The sequence below is a fragment of the Cebus imitator genome, unplaced genomic scaffold (genome assembly GCF_001604975.1).
Source record: "Cebus imitator isolate Cc_AM_T3 unplaced genomic scaffold, Cebus_imitator-1.0 Scaffold227, whole genome shotgun sequence".
Lineage (NCBI taxonomy): Eukaryota > Metazoa > Chordata > Mammalia > Primates > Cebidae > Cebus > Cebus imitator.
Genome location: NW_016107542.1, coordinates 3445842 through 3463064, shown reverse-complemented (window position 1 = coordinate 3463064; position 17223 = coordinate 3445842). Strand labels below are relative to the sequence as shown.

The window sequence follows — 17223 nt, the reverse complement described above, 5'->3', positions numbered from 1 at the left end:
ACCATGTTGACCAGGATGGTCTCAATCTCTTGACCTCGTGATCCACCCGCCTCGGCCTCCCAAAGTGCTGGGATTACAGGCTTGAGCCACCGCGCCCGGCGGAAGTATTTCTTAAAAACTGGAAGGTAAGCTATCATAACATCCCTAAACCAATGTGTGTGCCCCCGCCCCCATTTCCTTGTTTAGGTGACAATACAAAAGAAAATCACTTCTGAATAGTTACTACATCAGTATTTCAATTTGGGGGGGAAACATGCTAAAGAAATTAACATAGTCTCAATAAATTGAGCACATAATGCCACTCCCCCAATGGAGATTGGCTCCACTCTTTTCTAACAGAAAAGAGTTAGAAAATACCACAATTTTTTACGTAAACTTTAAATACCAGAAGTTATAGTTGTAATAAAAATTACACTTGGCTTTAAAGTAGAAGTCTTAGGTTAAAAGAACACTCTTCCATAGCAAATTATAGTGTTACTGGCAGCATATATAAATAGAATGAAAAAGTGACTATTTTCCAAGCAAGTACCCATGGAAAAAGAAAATCATTTACATAAAGACTGTGTAACTTATTATACTAGAATATTACACAATTACATAATTCTAAGAATACCTTTACACTTGTTTCTGAAGAATATTAATGTGAAAAAATATTTTGGCATTATGTGGTACAATAATTACTTACCTGTTTCTTGGACAGAACCAACTTAATAGCTGCAGGGTTAGCTTATTTTTATGTATAGTCAGAATCAAAACTGAAAACTTTACAAAGCCTCAATGAAAAGAAGTCTCTAGGAAACTTGGTATTTTATAATAAGGTAGTAATCCCACTCTAAAAGCAAGAATGTACATGTGGGATTCTTTATATGAAACTAAAAGATGAAGCATTTTTAAAAAAATTTTTAGTTCACATCTTGTTTTAAAAAACAATGTTAGAGACCTTTGAAAAGACGTACTTTTAAGTATGTACTCAAGTTTTAGTATGAAAATCTGAAATCAAGCATATTTTATGATAGGCTATTCTTCACTTGAAAAGTAATAAAATGGAAGATCTCATAATTGTATTTCATATAATCCTTGAGGAGTCTTTACAAATTATATGAAACTTTCATTAAAATAGCTACTGAAATTCTTTAAAAATCTAATTCACTGTCATTTTCAGATGATTTCTATATCCAGTAACTACTAAAATGCTTAAATATAATGAAGGTAAAAAACATTTCTTCCTTTTCCTTCCCTTCAACCCAAAATCAGAAGTCTTCAGTACAAGTTTTAAAAAAGTAGACTATACTACTAAAAATAAACTATTTTCTTTTTAATCAAAATACCAAGTATTTTTAGTTTTGTATAAATAACACACACACACACACACACACACACACACACACACGAAAAACCCACCATATTTTATTTTAGGTATGTTATCTAAAGTGGAGTAGCAATATAACAAGTGACAACAACAAACAACCCCTTATACTTAATTGAAAAGATGTATGCTCTCGTTTTTCTTAAAGATACACACTATGAATTTTCTACTGGCATTCTTGAATAAAATTAACAAGCATACTTTCTCACTTATTTTCCTCATTTCCCCTCTAATAAAAGAAAATCTATGACTGCAATGCAGAGTTCTGAAACCCCTCAAATATACAGTCTTTAGGAAAAAATTCTTAACCTGCTACACGTGAATGAGCTATCCATTTTAAAAACAATCTATTTTATGATTTAGGCTTAAATTTAATTCATGAGCACAGATCCCAGGGATTAAAGAATCTTATTGGCAGTTAACAGCTCAATGGATGACAATACTTCTAGCATTCTTAATCTCAAAATTTTAAAAGAAAACTGTTCATAGTAGTCTTAGAGAATCTGGAGATAGTTCCATTTAAAAAACACATTCACCACAAATAGATAAAAGGGAAACCATAAGAAAATAGATTTTATCTTTGTAAGCTTCTTTCATTTCAAAATGTATTCTTTAGGGTCAGGGAAATTTCCTATACAAATAAAACTAGACATTTGTTCCCTTTACTTTGAAAAATATTTACAGTACATGGAACTACAAGCTAAAAGTATACACCTGCTTATAATGCTGGCCAGTGATATGAATGAACAAGGACACAAAGGTACTTATTCAATTATCTGAACATCTTAATTTGTATAGTGAAGTAATTATAGATAAAGTATGGAAAAATTAGAAAACAGTATTAATGAACACTAGCCCTCATATGTGTAAAACATCACACAAGATGCCAAGGTATTATACATCCACTGTGGTAAAAACTGTACATACATATTGTGTGCATGTTTAACATTGCAAAATTTACATAATAATTTTTTCATGTCTCAAAAAGCTGAATTGAAAAGTCTGTTTTTGTTTTGCCAGAGAAGAGTGATGTTAACTGACAACGTTTAAGAAACTTCTCACAAAATTTCTTGCTAAGTACTTCTCATTAATGTCTTTTACTGGTAGCCTCATGAAGAAAAACTTACTTACTAAACTTTGAAAGTTTTCAGCAGATATTCTCACATCTTTGCTGGCTAGCATCATGATTTACATAATAATGATGTATGTAATAATAGTCCACAGCAATGTGAAATAGAAAACTTTGTTCTATAAATCTACTTTGGTCTCAGAATGAAGGTCTTTTCTTTTATCCAGCCATGTTATCCCTTATTTGATCCACTCGAAGAGCTAGATCCCTAAAGGAGGGGCGTTGATTTACATTATTGTTCCAGCATTCTGTCATGATCAAATAAATCTGTAAAGGAGAAAATAAACCAAAATTACAGTGAACACTAAGGACCATCTATAATTGGTGGAAGACATTAATTTTCAATACAGGGCACATGTCACAACTGTGCTTTGTTCCACAGTCATCTGATTATGCTGTTTATCTGGAAGCTCTGCAAATTAAATTTCAGAAAGTGAACTGAAGTCCTTGAGTAAAAAGAAAAGGAAAATGGATGATTATCACAGATTAAAAAATGGGTTACCTCATCTGGGCATCCATCTGGTCTTGGTAATCTTCCATTATTCTTCAACAGTTCTATCAAATGGAACACGATCATCTGTCCTTGTTTGTCATTGCCAATCATACGCATAAATTCCTAAAACAAATCCACTTTCAGTATTTTTTGTACATCTAATTTGTAGTAAAATTCTTTTTCAATTTCCTCCAGTCAATGGGAAAAATTCAGTATATGTGTGCTTTTGTATGTTTTCAAACCTTTTCAAAACAGACTACTTTTAAGGACCAAAAACATAAGGCTGTTAAATATGGAACCTCTGTAATTTCTATTTCCATAGCTATAATAATCTCAACAAATCCCTTGAGAAGAGCTCAAAACACATGAACTGAAAACATATTTCCGTTGAGGTTTTTTTTTGTTGTTTAAACATATCATATTACATTTCAATTGAAATAGTTATATAAAAGAGAATATAAGAAAAAATGAAGAATAAGCATAAATTTATACAACAGAGAAAACTTTCATATATCAAAAGTTTATAAAATTAAAGTCTGAATTATAAGCTAGGAAAATACTTAAATGTCATTTACTTATTTTCATGAGAGAGTTCTTATAAATTGGTCAAAATTATAGACATAAAGATAGGCAAAGCACAGAAGAGATAATTCAGACATATACATAACTCACCCTAAACACCCAATAAATATATACTCAATCACATTAATAAGAGAAATGTAAATAAAAATATATATATCTTCTCCCCTATCAACTTGGTAAAACTGCATAGAAATATAATGACCAATATTGGCAAATGATGACATGTACATCCCTATGCATTGCTATTGAGATACACTCTGGTATAGCTTTTCTAAAAAGCATTTTGAAATTTAAAAAAAAAAAAAACTTTAAAAATAGTTAATAACTTTTACACTTTTATTCTAAGGTGAGTACCAGAGATAATTATAAGTATTTATCTATAAGCATGTTCAATATGTTCACTGAAGTGTTACTTAAAAGACTGAAGAATGGAAAATGATTGTTCAGATATATATACCCTTATGATGGAATGCTACTCAGCAATTAGAAATCATATTTGCAGTACATTTTTCTAATATTGTAAACTTTACCCATGCTTTAATACTTCATGAAATAGAAGAGCAAACTGCACAGTATGACCTTAATTTTATAAAAGTTATAAAAATTTTATGTACCTTCTTTGTATATACTTTTATACACAAAATAAAATAAGCCTGAAAGATAACATACCACAATATTAAGGTGGTCATCTCAGACTAATTGCATTAGAGATGATTTTTATTTTTCATACTTTTCCATATTAAAAAAATATTATAAGATAACCAGGAGAAAAATTACTTTGGAAGGTTTATTTTGACTTATGCAATAATTCCTAGAATGAATGAGCTTACTGAATTTAATAAAAATAATATTAAGAGAATATATTAACTAGTTTCTGAATACCCCCTTTTTTAAGTTTTGGGTTATTTTGTTGCATATTGCCTTAAAAGTAAGCAATAAGAGCTTTAAAATGAGTCGTAGGCTTACTATTCTTTGGATAAATCTTTTCTCATGTTAAAAAAAAAAAAACTTTGACAGAATCGACAAGAACATATATTAAAGGTAAGTTGGCTACAAATATGTGGCTTTATTTCTGGGTTCTTTATTCTGTTCCACTGATTTGTTTGTTTTTATGTAAGTACCATGCTGCTTTGGTTACTGTAGCCTTATATGTAATTTGAAGTCAAGTAATGTGATGTTTCCTGCTTTGTTATTTTTGCTTAGAATCACTTTTGCTATTTAGGATTTTTTCTAATTCTATGAAAAAAAGGACTTGGTATTTTGATAGGAACTGCTTTGGGCAGTATGGGAAAGGACACCCTTTTTTTTTTTTTTTTTTTGAAAGATGAAGTTGTTCTGTCACCCAGGCTGAAGTGCAGTGGCGTAATCTCGGCTCACTGCAACCTCTGCCTCCCAGGTTCAAGCGATTCTCCTGCCTCAGCCTCCCAAGTAGCTGGGACTACAGGCACCCACCACCAGGCCTGGCTAATTTTTGTATTTTTAGTAGAGATGGGGTTTTACCGTGTTGGCTAGGCTGATCTTGAATTCCTGACCTTGTGATCCACCCACCTTGGCCTCCCAAAGTGATGGGAATATAGGTGTGAGCCACCACGTCAAGCCAATGGATACCCTTTTAACTAAGTGGTGCTGGTAAATTGGATTGTCATATGCAGAGGAATGAAACTGGACCTATATTTCTCACCATATATAAAAATTAACTCAGGATAGATTATAGACTTAAATGTAAGATCTAAAGCTCTAAAAATACTATATGGAAATGATGTAGACAAAGAATTCATGGCAAAAACCTCAAAAGCATAGGCAACAAAACCAAAAACAGACAAATGACACTTCATTAAACTAAAAACTTCTGCATAGGAAAAGAAATAATCAGAATGAACAGAAAACCTGCAGAACAGGAGAAAATACTTGCAAACGTTGCATCTGACAAGTGACTACTCTCCACAATTTATAAGGAACTCAAAACAATTCAACCAAAAACCCCAATAATCCTGTTAAAAAGTGGGCAAAGGAGATGAATAGACATTTTCAAAAGAAGACACCCAAAAGGACAAGAGACATATGAAAAAATCTTCATCACTAATATCTGAGAAATGCAAATTAAAATCACAATGAAGTATGTCTTACTCCAGTCAGAGTTACAAAAAGAGAAAAAAATAACCACAGTGAGATATGTCTTACTCCAGTCAGAATGAAAAGAAAAGGAAAAAATAACAGATATTGGCAAGGATGTGGAGAAAAGGGAACTCTTCTACACTGTTGGAGAAATGCTGAATGTACTTTGTACAACTTCTATAGAAAACATTATAAAGATTTCTCAAAGACCTAAAAATAGAACTACTAGATCCAAGAATCCCACTATGGGGTATCTACCCAAAGGAAAAGAAATCACTGCATCAAAAAGATACTTGTACTTTTTTGTTTATCACAGCATTCTTCACAAAAGCAAAGTTACGGAATCAACCTAAGTGTCTGTCCATCAGTGAATAACTGGATAAAGAAAATGTGATATACATACACAACAGAATACTATTCAGCCATGAAAATGAATCTTGCCTTTTGCAGCAACGTGGAGGTAATTAAGTGAAACACATCAGTCACAGACAAATATTACATGTTCTTACTTATAAGTGGGAGCTAAATAATGCATACACGTGGACGTAGAATGTGGAGTGACAGACAGTGGAGACTTGGAAGGGTGAGCAGTTGGCTGGGTAGATGCTGAGAGATTATTTAAGGGGTATAATGCATTGTATTAAGGTGGTGGATACCAAAAAGCTCTGACTTCACCACTATGCAATGCATGCATGTAGCAAAATTATACTTGTACCCCATGAATTTATACAAATCAAACGAACAAACAGAAAACTGAAAGTAAATAAAAGGCACACTGACCGCTGGTGGACTTTTACTCTTCTCAATGTATGTGAAAAGTTCATACAGAACCACTCCAAAACTCCAAACATCTGAGGCCACAGAAAACTTGCTCTCTGTCAGTGATTCTGGAGCATACCTGTAATATATGAAGAACATTTAAAAGACACTTACTCAATATGTGGACTCTTGATTTTACCTGCAAATCATTATATTTAAAAAAAAAGAGGTGGGGGTAGAGAAAAAAGTTAACACAGCAGGCCTAAGGCTTCCACAATTAGAAGGGCCTTTTTGCCTGGCACCTGTGAACTTAGATTTTAGGAGAGATTCCACAGTTCCCTATATAAGAGTGACTCACTATGCCTAGATTGTTTGTACGAACAATACGGTTTATGTTAACATCTGCTTTTCTTCTGGGAGTCTGTAATTTTAGTATGTGCCAGGCAGAGAGTGCCTATGTGACCAGTCCCAGTGAAAATCTTGCACAGTGCGTCTCTAATGAGCTTCCCTGATAGACAGTATTTCACACCTATTGTTGCAATTCATTGCTGGGGGAATTAAATGTGTCCCACACAAGTTTACTGGAATAGGCCCCTTAGAAGCTTGTGCGTAGTTTCCTCCAGACTTTGTCCCGTATGCCTTTTCCCCTTGCTATACCTTTGCTTTGTATTATTTCCCTATAATGAATCAGAGCTATGGATATGGATATATGGTGAGTCCTGTGAGTCTTCCCAGCAAATTGTCAACATGAGGGTGGTCTTGGGAACCTCTGATATGGAAAGATAACTAAAATCCAAATAAATTTATTTCTGTCTCTGTAGACAATACCAGGGTTAACTGCAGAGTCCCTTCTAAGAAGTGAAAATAAGCTGTTCTTTGCAAGCTAAGATGCAAAGATGCATTTAAAGATGAATCCATATAAGTATCCTGGAGGAAAAAAAAATGGTTGCAATGATTTGATTATACATTTGACTTTTCCTAATTGTAAGCCCTTAAAGGGAAGGGACTATGAGTAGCAGACCTGTCGGTTAAATTTGCCTACCACATCAAACTTTTCCTTTTAGTTCAGCCTTCCTACTAAGGATTAGCATAAGAAAAGATGGACTGTCCCTATCTTCATATCCCTAGGTCCCTATATAGTATTTGGGGCACTGTAGAGTATTAATAAATGTTTATTAACATATTCATTAAGTACATCCATATCTCTGGATCTTCATATAACTAATATTTACTGACTGCCAGCTACTTTTATTTAACCTCTTTAATTTCTCATTCTGAAAATAATAAAAAGAAACTCATATATCACTGGGGATATGGCCAAAACAGATGATTATTTTTAGATGAGTCTTAATATTTAGTTTAACTAATACCTTAAAAATAATTAGATGAAAGCAATTCTAATGATTATCAGGAGGACATTCCTCAAAAAGTATTCTTAATATTATGAAATATGTCAAACTTACATAAATTACACAACAATTAACAACCATGTACCTGTCACTCAGCTAAACTCGTTGCCCCTCTTGTTTCATGTATTACTCCACACCCCCACCCCAGTGAATTTATATAAAGTGAATCTCAAACATAATAGTATTTCAGTCATAAATTACTTCAAGATGTATCTTTAAAAGATAGAGACTCTTATTTAAAACACATTCATAATAGCATTACAAGTTACCCGTCAGTGGAAATAATCAATCTATTCTAAATCATTGGTGCTTTCTTACCTGATTTATTTCCAGACTAATAATTTGCAATCATTGGAATTAGTTGAAAAATTTACACATACAAAATAAAGATAGCTAGCACATGTAGATGATCCGTGAACTTGGCAGCAGCAAACTGAATAATGTATATATTTCTAGTCATTCTGATGACCCACAGAAAAATATTTATAAACTGGCAGTTATGTTATTTGTATCAGTAATTCTGATTTTCAAATTAAATATCAAGAATGTAAATAAAACATACTTAGCCAAAATAAAAACCCCTCCTTTAACACTAACATCTGACTCACATAATATTGTCTTAAAAGTATTTTAGCAGATGAATAAATCAGAATGAAAGCCTATTAGAATGTATGCAAAACCAAAATATTTTAATATAATCCCACCAAATCATTCCTAGAAAGGAAAGTGCACTGTAAATGAATGAAGGCATAAAAAAGGAAATCTTCCATCAAAGCACAGATAAACAGAAACAACAGTATATTCCACATAAAAAAATTAGGTTTGAATGCTCCTCACAATTAATTCACATCAAAAATAACCTTTAGCGGCCAGGCACGGTGGCTCAAGCCTATAATCCCAGGACTTTGGGAGGCCAAGGCAGGTGGATCACGAGGTCAAGAGATCGAGACCATCCTGGTCAACATGGTGAAACCCCGTCTCTACTAAAAATATAAAAACTGGCTGGGCATGGTGGCGCGCACCTGTAGTCCCAGCTACTCGGGAGGCTGAGGCAGGAGAATTGCTTGAACCCGGGAGGCGGAGGTTGCGGTGAGCCGAGATCGCGCCATTGCCCTCCAGCCTGGGTAACGAGCGAAACTCTGTCTCAAAAAAAAAAAGAAAGAAAGAAAAACCTTTAGCTTCAAATTGCTGCAACATATTAAAATATTCAATTAATGCCAGATTAAAGCATTATCATCATGTTTAGGAAGGCTTACAAGCAAACTCTGGGATCAGACTTTCTGGGTTTGAATCCTGGTTCAGTGATTTACTAGTCATGTCACCTTGGGTAAGCTATTCAGTTCTCCATGCTTAAAATGGAGATAATAATCATAAATGTTCTCCAAGAGTTGTTATAAGGGTTAAATGAGATTATAAAATGCATTTAGCCCAATGTAAGCATAGAGTAAATACTCACTATTATTGTAAATATAAATGACAAACTATTAATAACAATGAAGTTTGAAATCTGTGCTCTAAAATTTCACTTATACTGAAATATACTCACCAGAATATGGGACTTTCACCAGGTTCTTTTACTTTATAGTATTCTTTGTCTTGGGGCAAGACTTTGGTTAACCCAAAATCTCCAATTTTAACTCTGTTCTCATTCTCCACCAATATATTTCTTGTTGCCAGATCCCTGTGGATATACCTTTTTGTACCAAGATACTCCATACCCTATGGATAAAACATTTTTCTTTCAGTTAGTTTCATGAACATAAACAATTTAAATAGTCTTACCCCTATTCCCTTTATTATCTAAGAAAAAGTCTAGATGAATTCCTAACAATTACTTCAACATGCTTGCTTCATCTATAGCAATCAATCAGGATATTAGGTACCTTGCAGATCTGAGATGTGTACTGCAGAAGTTTTTTGTGATCTATCCGTTCTTTATGTTTTTGAAGATAGTCTCGTAAACTTCCATATGGTAAATATTCCATAATTAATTTTAGATTACGCCGACCTTTTAACATAGAGGTGGAAACAGTGTTTTACTTTGCCATATTATACTGAAATCATAAATGACTTATATATAAAATCTAAGATGATAAAACTTTATTAAACATTAAAGGTGATATAGTTGTTAAGAATATAAGCTTTCTGAATCAAAAACTTTTGAATAAAAACAAAAACGTTTTGAATAAAAGCTTTAAAACTATTTCTGTTTCAGTTTTCTGTAACTCTTTAGGCAAACCAAAATAAACTGATGAGACTATTTCCTTTCTCCTCATTTACATAGAACAAAAACATCAAATTCAAGATTATTCTTATAGAAAATGTAAGCAAAAACAATTTCTTTAAAAATGATACACTCTTGGTAAACTTAAGAGGTGAAATGAATGCCTAACTAGCCAAATACTTCCTATAGTTATGTCCATGATCACCTAACACAATCTCCAGTCATTATAGAATGTTTCTCCCTCTGGGCATTGGCATAAGTCCAGATTGTTAGACACTGTACATTTCTGTTACACAGGATGCCAAACGCATACCTTGAATTTTTTTTTCTGTCGCCAGGTTAGAGTGCAGTGGCGCGATCTCGGCTCACTGCAACCTCCACCTCCCAGGTTCAAGCGATTTTCCTGCCACAGCCTCCCTAGTAGCTGGAACTACAGAAGCATGCCACCATACCCAGCTAATTTTTTGTATTTTTAGTAGAGACAGGGTTTTACCAGGTTGGCCAGGATGGTCTCAATCTCCTGACCTCATGATCTGCCCACCACGGCCTCCCAAAGTGTTAGGATTAGAGGCCTGAGCCACTGTGCCTGGCCCATACCTAGAATTTAAAATAGGTTTCAATGGTCAACTTACCAGCACTGTAGCACACTCCCTTGTACTTTACAATGTTGTCATGCTGCAGTGATTTCAAGATTTCAATTTCCCTTTCAAAGTCTCTCAGGTGCTCCTCAGTACTATGCTGAAGCTTTTTTACAGCCACCACCTCCCCAGTGTTGTCCTGTAGAGGGTCATATCGGCACATCTCCACACTCCCAAAATTACCCTAAATGACACCTCACATTAGGATGGAAATAAGTTTTCAAGGCAAATTACAAATAAATTATATAGAAAATTCTAGTAGCATAGACACATCTTTAACTCCTAGAACAAGTTAAGAAAATACTATCTCAACTGGTGGGTAGTAAACCTATAAATTTAACTTCTTTCAGGAGGAATTACAGGCCAAAATATAAATTACTTCAAAAAACCATTTAAATAAATGATGAACATTAATTATCAAGATAAGCCAAGGGACATGCTGAGGAATTCCTAAACTTTTGTCACTAACTTCCAGAAAGGATTTTCCTCTTCTGCAAAATATCTTGATATCACTTTCAGTGATTTTGTTAAATGTCTGTGACTGCCCCCCTCCCCCAAAAAAATTTATATGATGAATTTGGAGACTGTATTTGGAGATAGGGCCTTGTGAGGAGGTGATACAAGTTAAATGAGGTTACGTGGGTGGAATCCTAATGTGACAAGGCTAGTGCCCTTATAAGAAGAGGAAGAAACATTAAAGCAATCTCTCTCCCATGTGAGGACACAGCAAGAAGATGGCCATCTGCATGCCAAGAAGAGAGCCCTCACCAGAAACCAACCCCTGCCAGTACCTTGATCTCAGAATTTCCAGGCTCTAGAATTGAGAGAAATAAATGTCTGATGTTTAAGCTACCCAGTCTATGGTATTTTGTTAATAGCAGCCCAAACAGATTAAGAAGAAAGAAACTTTTAGCCTATGGGTGGCCCTACTTTTTTTTTTTTTTTTTAAGATATCTTTAAAGAAATCCATTCTTTTTACCTAAGACTCATTAACTACATAGAATTGGTAAGTTGCAATAACTTAAAGTATAGGTTTTTGGTATTAATCAAATTAGTGTATTTGGATATTACTGCATCCTTAAAGGATAAAACAATGTAGTTCTTGAAATACAAGATTCTAAGTGATTATATTTTCAATTATATAATTGAAGTAAATTAAAAAAAAAAAACCACCTAGACCGTATGTAGGCTCAACGTTAAATCTGTACACAGTTTAAAAGGCCACACAACAAAGTGGGTAGAACCAGGACTCTCGAGTCATATGGGAATTAGAATCTTGATGCACAACTTGCTCTCTCTCTGACCTTGGACAATTCACTTCTCCCTAACATGAGGTTTTTTTCCTTCCTTAAAGTGGAGTATAATAAAATGTCTGTCTCATTTGGCTGTTGTGAGAAATTATTCCAAAACATATTTTAGAAACCAAAAGTAGGAAGTAAGAGTTTTATCTTCTTTTCCACTACTAAACAATGTATCCATAAAATTTATTTTCCAGTGCCACTATATATTCCTATATATATATATATATATATATATATTCCTTGCCACTATATATACATTGTCCTTTTAACTGTGGTATATTGTCACACAAATGCACTAATTTTTTAACATTGGAAACAAATGTACACTAAGAAAAATTTTTAAATTAATACAGTCATGTCATTGCAATAATATTCTTTAAATAAATACTTGTGTGCATCTCTATTAAGAATACTTAACAATTAGCTGTTCAAAAGATACAAGCATTTCAAAGGCCCTTGACACACACTGCATTAGAAGCTCTCTCGAAGTAGTTACTATTTGATGTTCCAACAAACAGTGGGAAAATGTGTATTTTATCACATCCCTACCAACAATGGTCATTATACTTTTTCTAAATCTTTGTCACTTTGATAGGCAAAAATCAGTCTGACTTTTAATTTGAAATGCCTCTATTTTTCTTATGGAAGAAGAACATGAAGAAAACTAAAGAAAAAGCAGGATTTAGGATAGGAAACCAGAAGGGTTTGAGATAGGACTAGAGAAAAGGGTTTGAGATAGGAACAGAGAAATCAAGTAAGAGAGAGTAAAAGAACTACCAGTGACATGGTTTGGCAGTGTCCTCACCCAAATCTCATCTTGAATTGTAATCCCCATAATCCCCATGTGTCATCAGAGGGACCTGGTGGGAGGCAGTTGAATCATGGGGGTGGTTTCCTCCAGGCTGTTTTCGTGATCATGAGTGTGTTCTCATGAGATCTGATGGTTTTATAAGCATCTGGCATTTCCCTTGCTGGCACTCATTCTCTCTCTCCTGTTGCCCTGTGAAGAGGTGCCTTCTGCCATGATTGTAAGTTTCCTGAGGCCTCCCCAGCCATGGGTAACTGAGTCAATTAAACCTCTTTCCTTTATAAATTACCTAGTTTCAGGTATGTCTTTATTAGCAGCATCAGAACAGACTAATAAAACCAGTAAGCCTAAGTGCCTAACCAATGTTGGTTACACGTTGATACAGAAACATACTATAATTTACTGTGTTACTGTTTAACTTAGGGGTACTTTCTGAATAATGCTAAAGAAATTCCCAGTTAAGTACTGAAAAACAACACTGTTGCATCCTGTTGCATTTTATTTTTTTAAATAATTAAATCTATAACCAAACACATTAATGGAATTTTGTGTGAAAGGAAACTTGTAATTATGTTTTGCTATCTCAAAAATCAATAAACAATTCACAAATATACATAAGTATAATGTTGATATTTGTTCCAATTCACATCTTACAAAACTCTTAGACACCATGATGAGTGTGAAGTTTAAATACAGTATATACTTTTCATACTGTTCTATAATTAGTTGGCTATCCACCTCTACTAAGTTGTAAGCTCTTCAGAGCCAGTGACTGTAACCCATGTCTATAGTGACCAACAGAGTACCTGGCTTTTAAGTAGGGACTCAAATATTTGTGTAATATTAAAACGACATGCTTTCAGAGAAATAAACTAAAATTGTGAAAGTAATTCAGATCCTTCCAAGGATGTCTGGTTTCTAGAATGCCCTTTAGATTTTCATCCACTGGTTTTTAAAGTTCTGACTCTAATAGCCAAGGATGGTTTTTCATTTTGGATTTTGGAATTTGAAACACTGGCTTTCTTCTTTTCTTTCTTAAGAAAGAGCTGGCAAATAAAAATTGTATACATTTAAGTGTATAATGTGATTACTGGATATATGCATACATTATGAAATGATTACCACAATCAAGCTAATTAACACAGAAAAGGTCTTAATCATACAATTATTCATATATTCATGTTTGTATTCAAAGTTGAGAAAAGAGGTGATCCAAGATGGCTGAATAGGAATAGCTCTAGAGTGCATTTCCCATCAAGAACAACACAGAGGGTGAATGCTCACATTTCCAAACAAGTTTTTACTGCCCACAGACCAGGAGATTCCTGGACCGAAAAGCACCATGAGTTTTTGGCAGGGCTGGTGCTGTGGTGCTGCGGGTAGGCGCACAGAAACTCACACAAATCTGAGCAGCTGTTTCAACTGGCGCCTGGAATGCCTGGGAGACAGAGCTGTCCATTCAACTGAAAGGAAGGGGGAGGAGACAGGGAGCCAGGCAATCTGGCTCAGCAGGTAAGACCCCCCCATAAAACAAGCAATCTGAAATGCTCTAGATTGAGTTTCCCAGCAAGTGCAGCTGGACCGGAACAGTGTAGCTCAGTGGGGCGAAGGGCGTCCACCACCACTGATGCAGTCCACCAATACCAAAGCACTTCACACAGCAGCTGGACAGTGCCTGTGGCAGCTCAGGAACACCACTACTGATGGACTGTGACTAGACTACTCCGTGTGGGGCAGGGCATCTCTGAAAAAAGGCAGCAGCACGTCAGGAACTTATAAACAAAGCCAACATTCCTAGGTGAGAGCACCTGGGAAAAGAGACAGTTATAAGTTCCACTGCAGCACACTTAAAGATACCTGCCCAGCAGCTCTGCACAGAACAATGGAGGTCCCAGCACAGTACTTGAGCTCCTGTAATGGACAGAGTGTCTCCTCAAGTAGCCCTCTGACCCTTGTATACCCAAAGAGACATCTCATAAAGGAGAGCTCAGGCCAACACCTGGTAGGTACCCTTCTGGGACAAAGATAACAGAAGAAGAAACTGGCAGCAACCCTTACTGTTCTGCAGCCACTGCAGGTGATCCCCAGGCAAGCAGGGTCTGGAGTGGACCTCTACCAGTCCTGCAGCAGAGGGGCATGACTGTTAAAAGGAAAACTAAGAAGCAGAAAGAAATAGCTTTAAGATCAACAAAAAGGACGTCCACTCAGAGACCCTATCCAAAAGTCACCAACTACAAAGACCACAGGTAGATAAAGCCACTAAGATGGGAAGAAACCATCATAAAAAGAAGGAAAACACCAAAAACCAGAATGCTTCTCCTCCTCCAAGGGATCACAACTCCTCACCAGCTAGGGATCAAAGATGGATAGAGAATGAATCTGATGAATTTGACAGAAACAGGCTTCAGAGGGTGGGTAATAACAGCCTTCTCTGAGCTAAAAGAACATGGGCTAACCCAATGCAAAGAAACTAACAACCTAGAAAAAAGGTTAGATGAGATGCTAACTAGAATAAACAGCTTCGAGAAGAATATAAATGACTTCATGGAGCTGAAAAACACAGCACGAGAACTTCGCAAAGCATACACAAGATTCAATAGCCAAAAAGACCAGCAGAAGAAAGGATATCAGAGACTGAAGATCAACTCAATGAAATAAAACAAGGCAGCAAGAATAGAGTGAAATGAAATGAACAAAGTCTCTCAGAAATATGGGATTATGTGAAAAGACCTAATCTATGTTTGATAGGTGTAACTGAATGTGACGGACAGAATGAATCCAAGCTGGAAACACTCTTCAGGATATTATCCAGCAAAACTTCCCCAATCTAGCAAGGTAGGCCAATATTCAAGTCCAGGAAATATAGAGAACACCACAAAGAGATTCCTCAGGAAGAGCAACCCCAAGGCATATAATCATCAGATTCATGAGGGTTGAAAAGAAGAAAAAAAATGCTAAGGACCTCAAGAGAGAAAGGTTGCTTTACCTACAAAAGGAAGCCCATCAGACTCACAGAGGATCTCTCAGCAGAAACCCTACAAGCCAGAAGAGAGAGGGGGCCAATATTCAACATCCTTAAGAAAAGAACTTTCAACCTAGAATTTCATATCCAGCCAAACTAAGCTTCATAAGTGAAGGAGAAAGAAAATCCTTTACAGACAAGCAATTGCTGGGAGATTTCATCACCACCAGGCCTGCCTTTTACAAGAGCTCCTCCTGAAAGAAGCACTAAACAAGGAAAGGAACAACAAGTACCAGCCACTCCAAAAACATACCAAATGGTAAAAACCATCAACACAATGAAGAAAATGCATCAAATAACAGGCAAAACATCCAGCTAGCATCAAAATAGCAGGATCAAATTCACAATTACCAATATTAACCTTAAATGTAAATGGACTAAATGCCCCAATCAAAAGACATAGACTGGCAAATTGGATAAAAAGTCAAGACCCATCGGTGTGCTGTATTCAGGAAACCCATCTTATGTGCAAGGACACACATAGGCTAAAAAGAAAGGGATAGAGGAATATTTACTAAGCAAATGGAGAGGAAAAAAAAGAAGGAGTTACAGTCCTAGTCTCTGAGAAAATGGTCTTCAAACCAACAAGATCAAAAGAGAAAAAGAAGGGCATTACATAATGGTAAAAGGATCAATGCATCAAGAAGAGCTAGTGATTCTAAATATATACGCACCCAATACAGGAGCAATCAGGTACATAAAGCAAGTTCTTAATGACTTACAAAGACTTAGACTCCCACACAATAATAGTGGGAGACTTTAACACTCCACTGTCAGTATTAGATCAATGAGACAGAAAATTAACAAGGATATCCAGCACCTGAATTCAGATCTGGACCAAGTGGAACTAATAGACATCGACAGAACTCTCCACCCCAAATCCACAGAATATACATTCTTCTCAGCACTGCATTGCACCTACTCTAAAATTGACCACATAATTGGAAGTAAATCACTCCTCAGCAAATGCAAAAGAACAGAAATCGTAACAAACAGTCTCTCAGACCACAGGGCAATCAAATTAGAACTCAGAATTAAGAAACTAAGAACCTCACAACTTCATGGAAACTGAACAACCTGCTCCTGAATGTCAACTCGATAAACAATGAAATGAAGGCAGAAACAAAGATGTTCTTTGAAACCAATGAGAACAAAGACGCAGTGTACCAGAATCTCTGGGACACTTAAAGCAATGTCTTGAGGGAAATTTATAGCAATGAATGCCCACCACAGAAGTGAGGAAAGATCTACAATCAACTCCCTATCATCAAAATTGAAATAGCTAGAGGAGCAAGATCAAAAAAACTCAAAAGCTAGCAGAAGACAAGAAATAACTAAGATCAGAGCAGGACTGAAGGAGACAGAGACACAAAAAAC

At 35.4% G+C, this 17223-nt stretch overlaps 1 protein-coding gene across 3 annotated transcripts in view; it reads right to left on the bottom strand.

Moving 5' to 3' along the window:
- Nucleotides 1-1385: 1385 nt before the first annotated feature.
- Nucleotides 1386-17223, bottom strand: part of JAK2 (Janus kinase 2) — a 124779-nt gene continuing 108941 nt past the window's right edge. For 2 of the 3 annotated variants that reach the window (XM_017496989.2, XM_017496992.2), the window contains 6 exons: nucleotides 10710-10899; nucleotides 9737-9861; nucleotides 9400-9572; nucleotides 6466-6583; nucleotides 2998-3111; nucleotides 1952-2762 (listed from right to left, as the gene is read on the bottom strand). In XM_017496989.2, the coding sequence (XP_017352478.1) occupies nucleotides 2655-2762; nucleotides 2998-3111; nucleotides 6466-6583; nucleotides 9400-9572; nucleotides 9737-9861; nucleotides 10710-10899 (828 nt within the window). In that variant the 3' untranslated portion in view covers nucleotides 1952-2654. Of the gene's footprint in view, nucleotides 2763-2997; nucleotides 3112-6465; nucleotides 6584-9399; nucleotides 9573-9736; nucleotides 9862-10709; nucleotides 10900-17223 lie in introns of all 3 variants that reach the window. The other variant, XM_017496988.1, reaches the window with a different exon arrangement.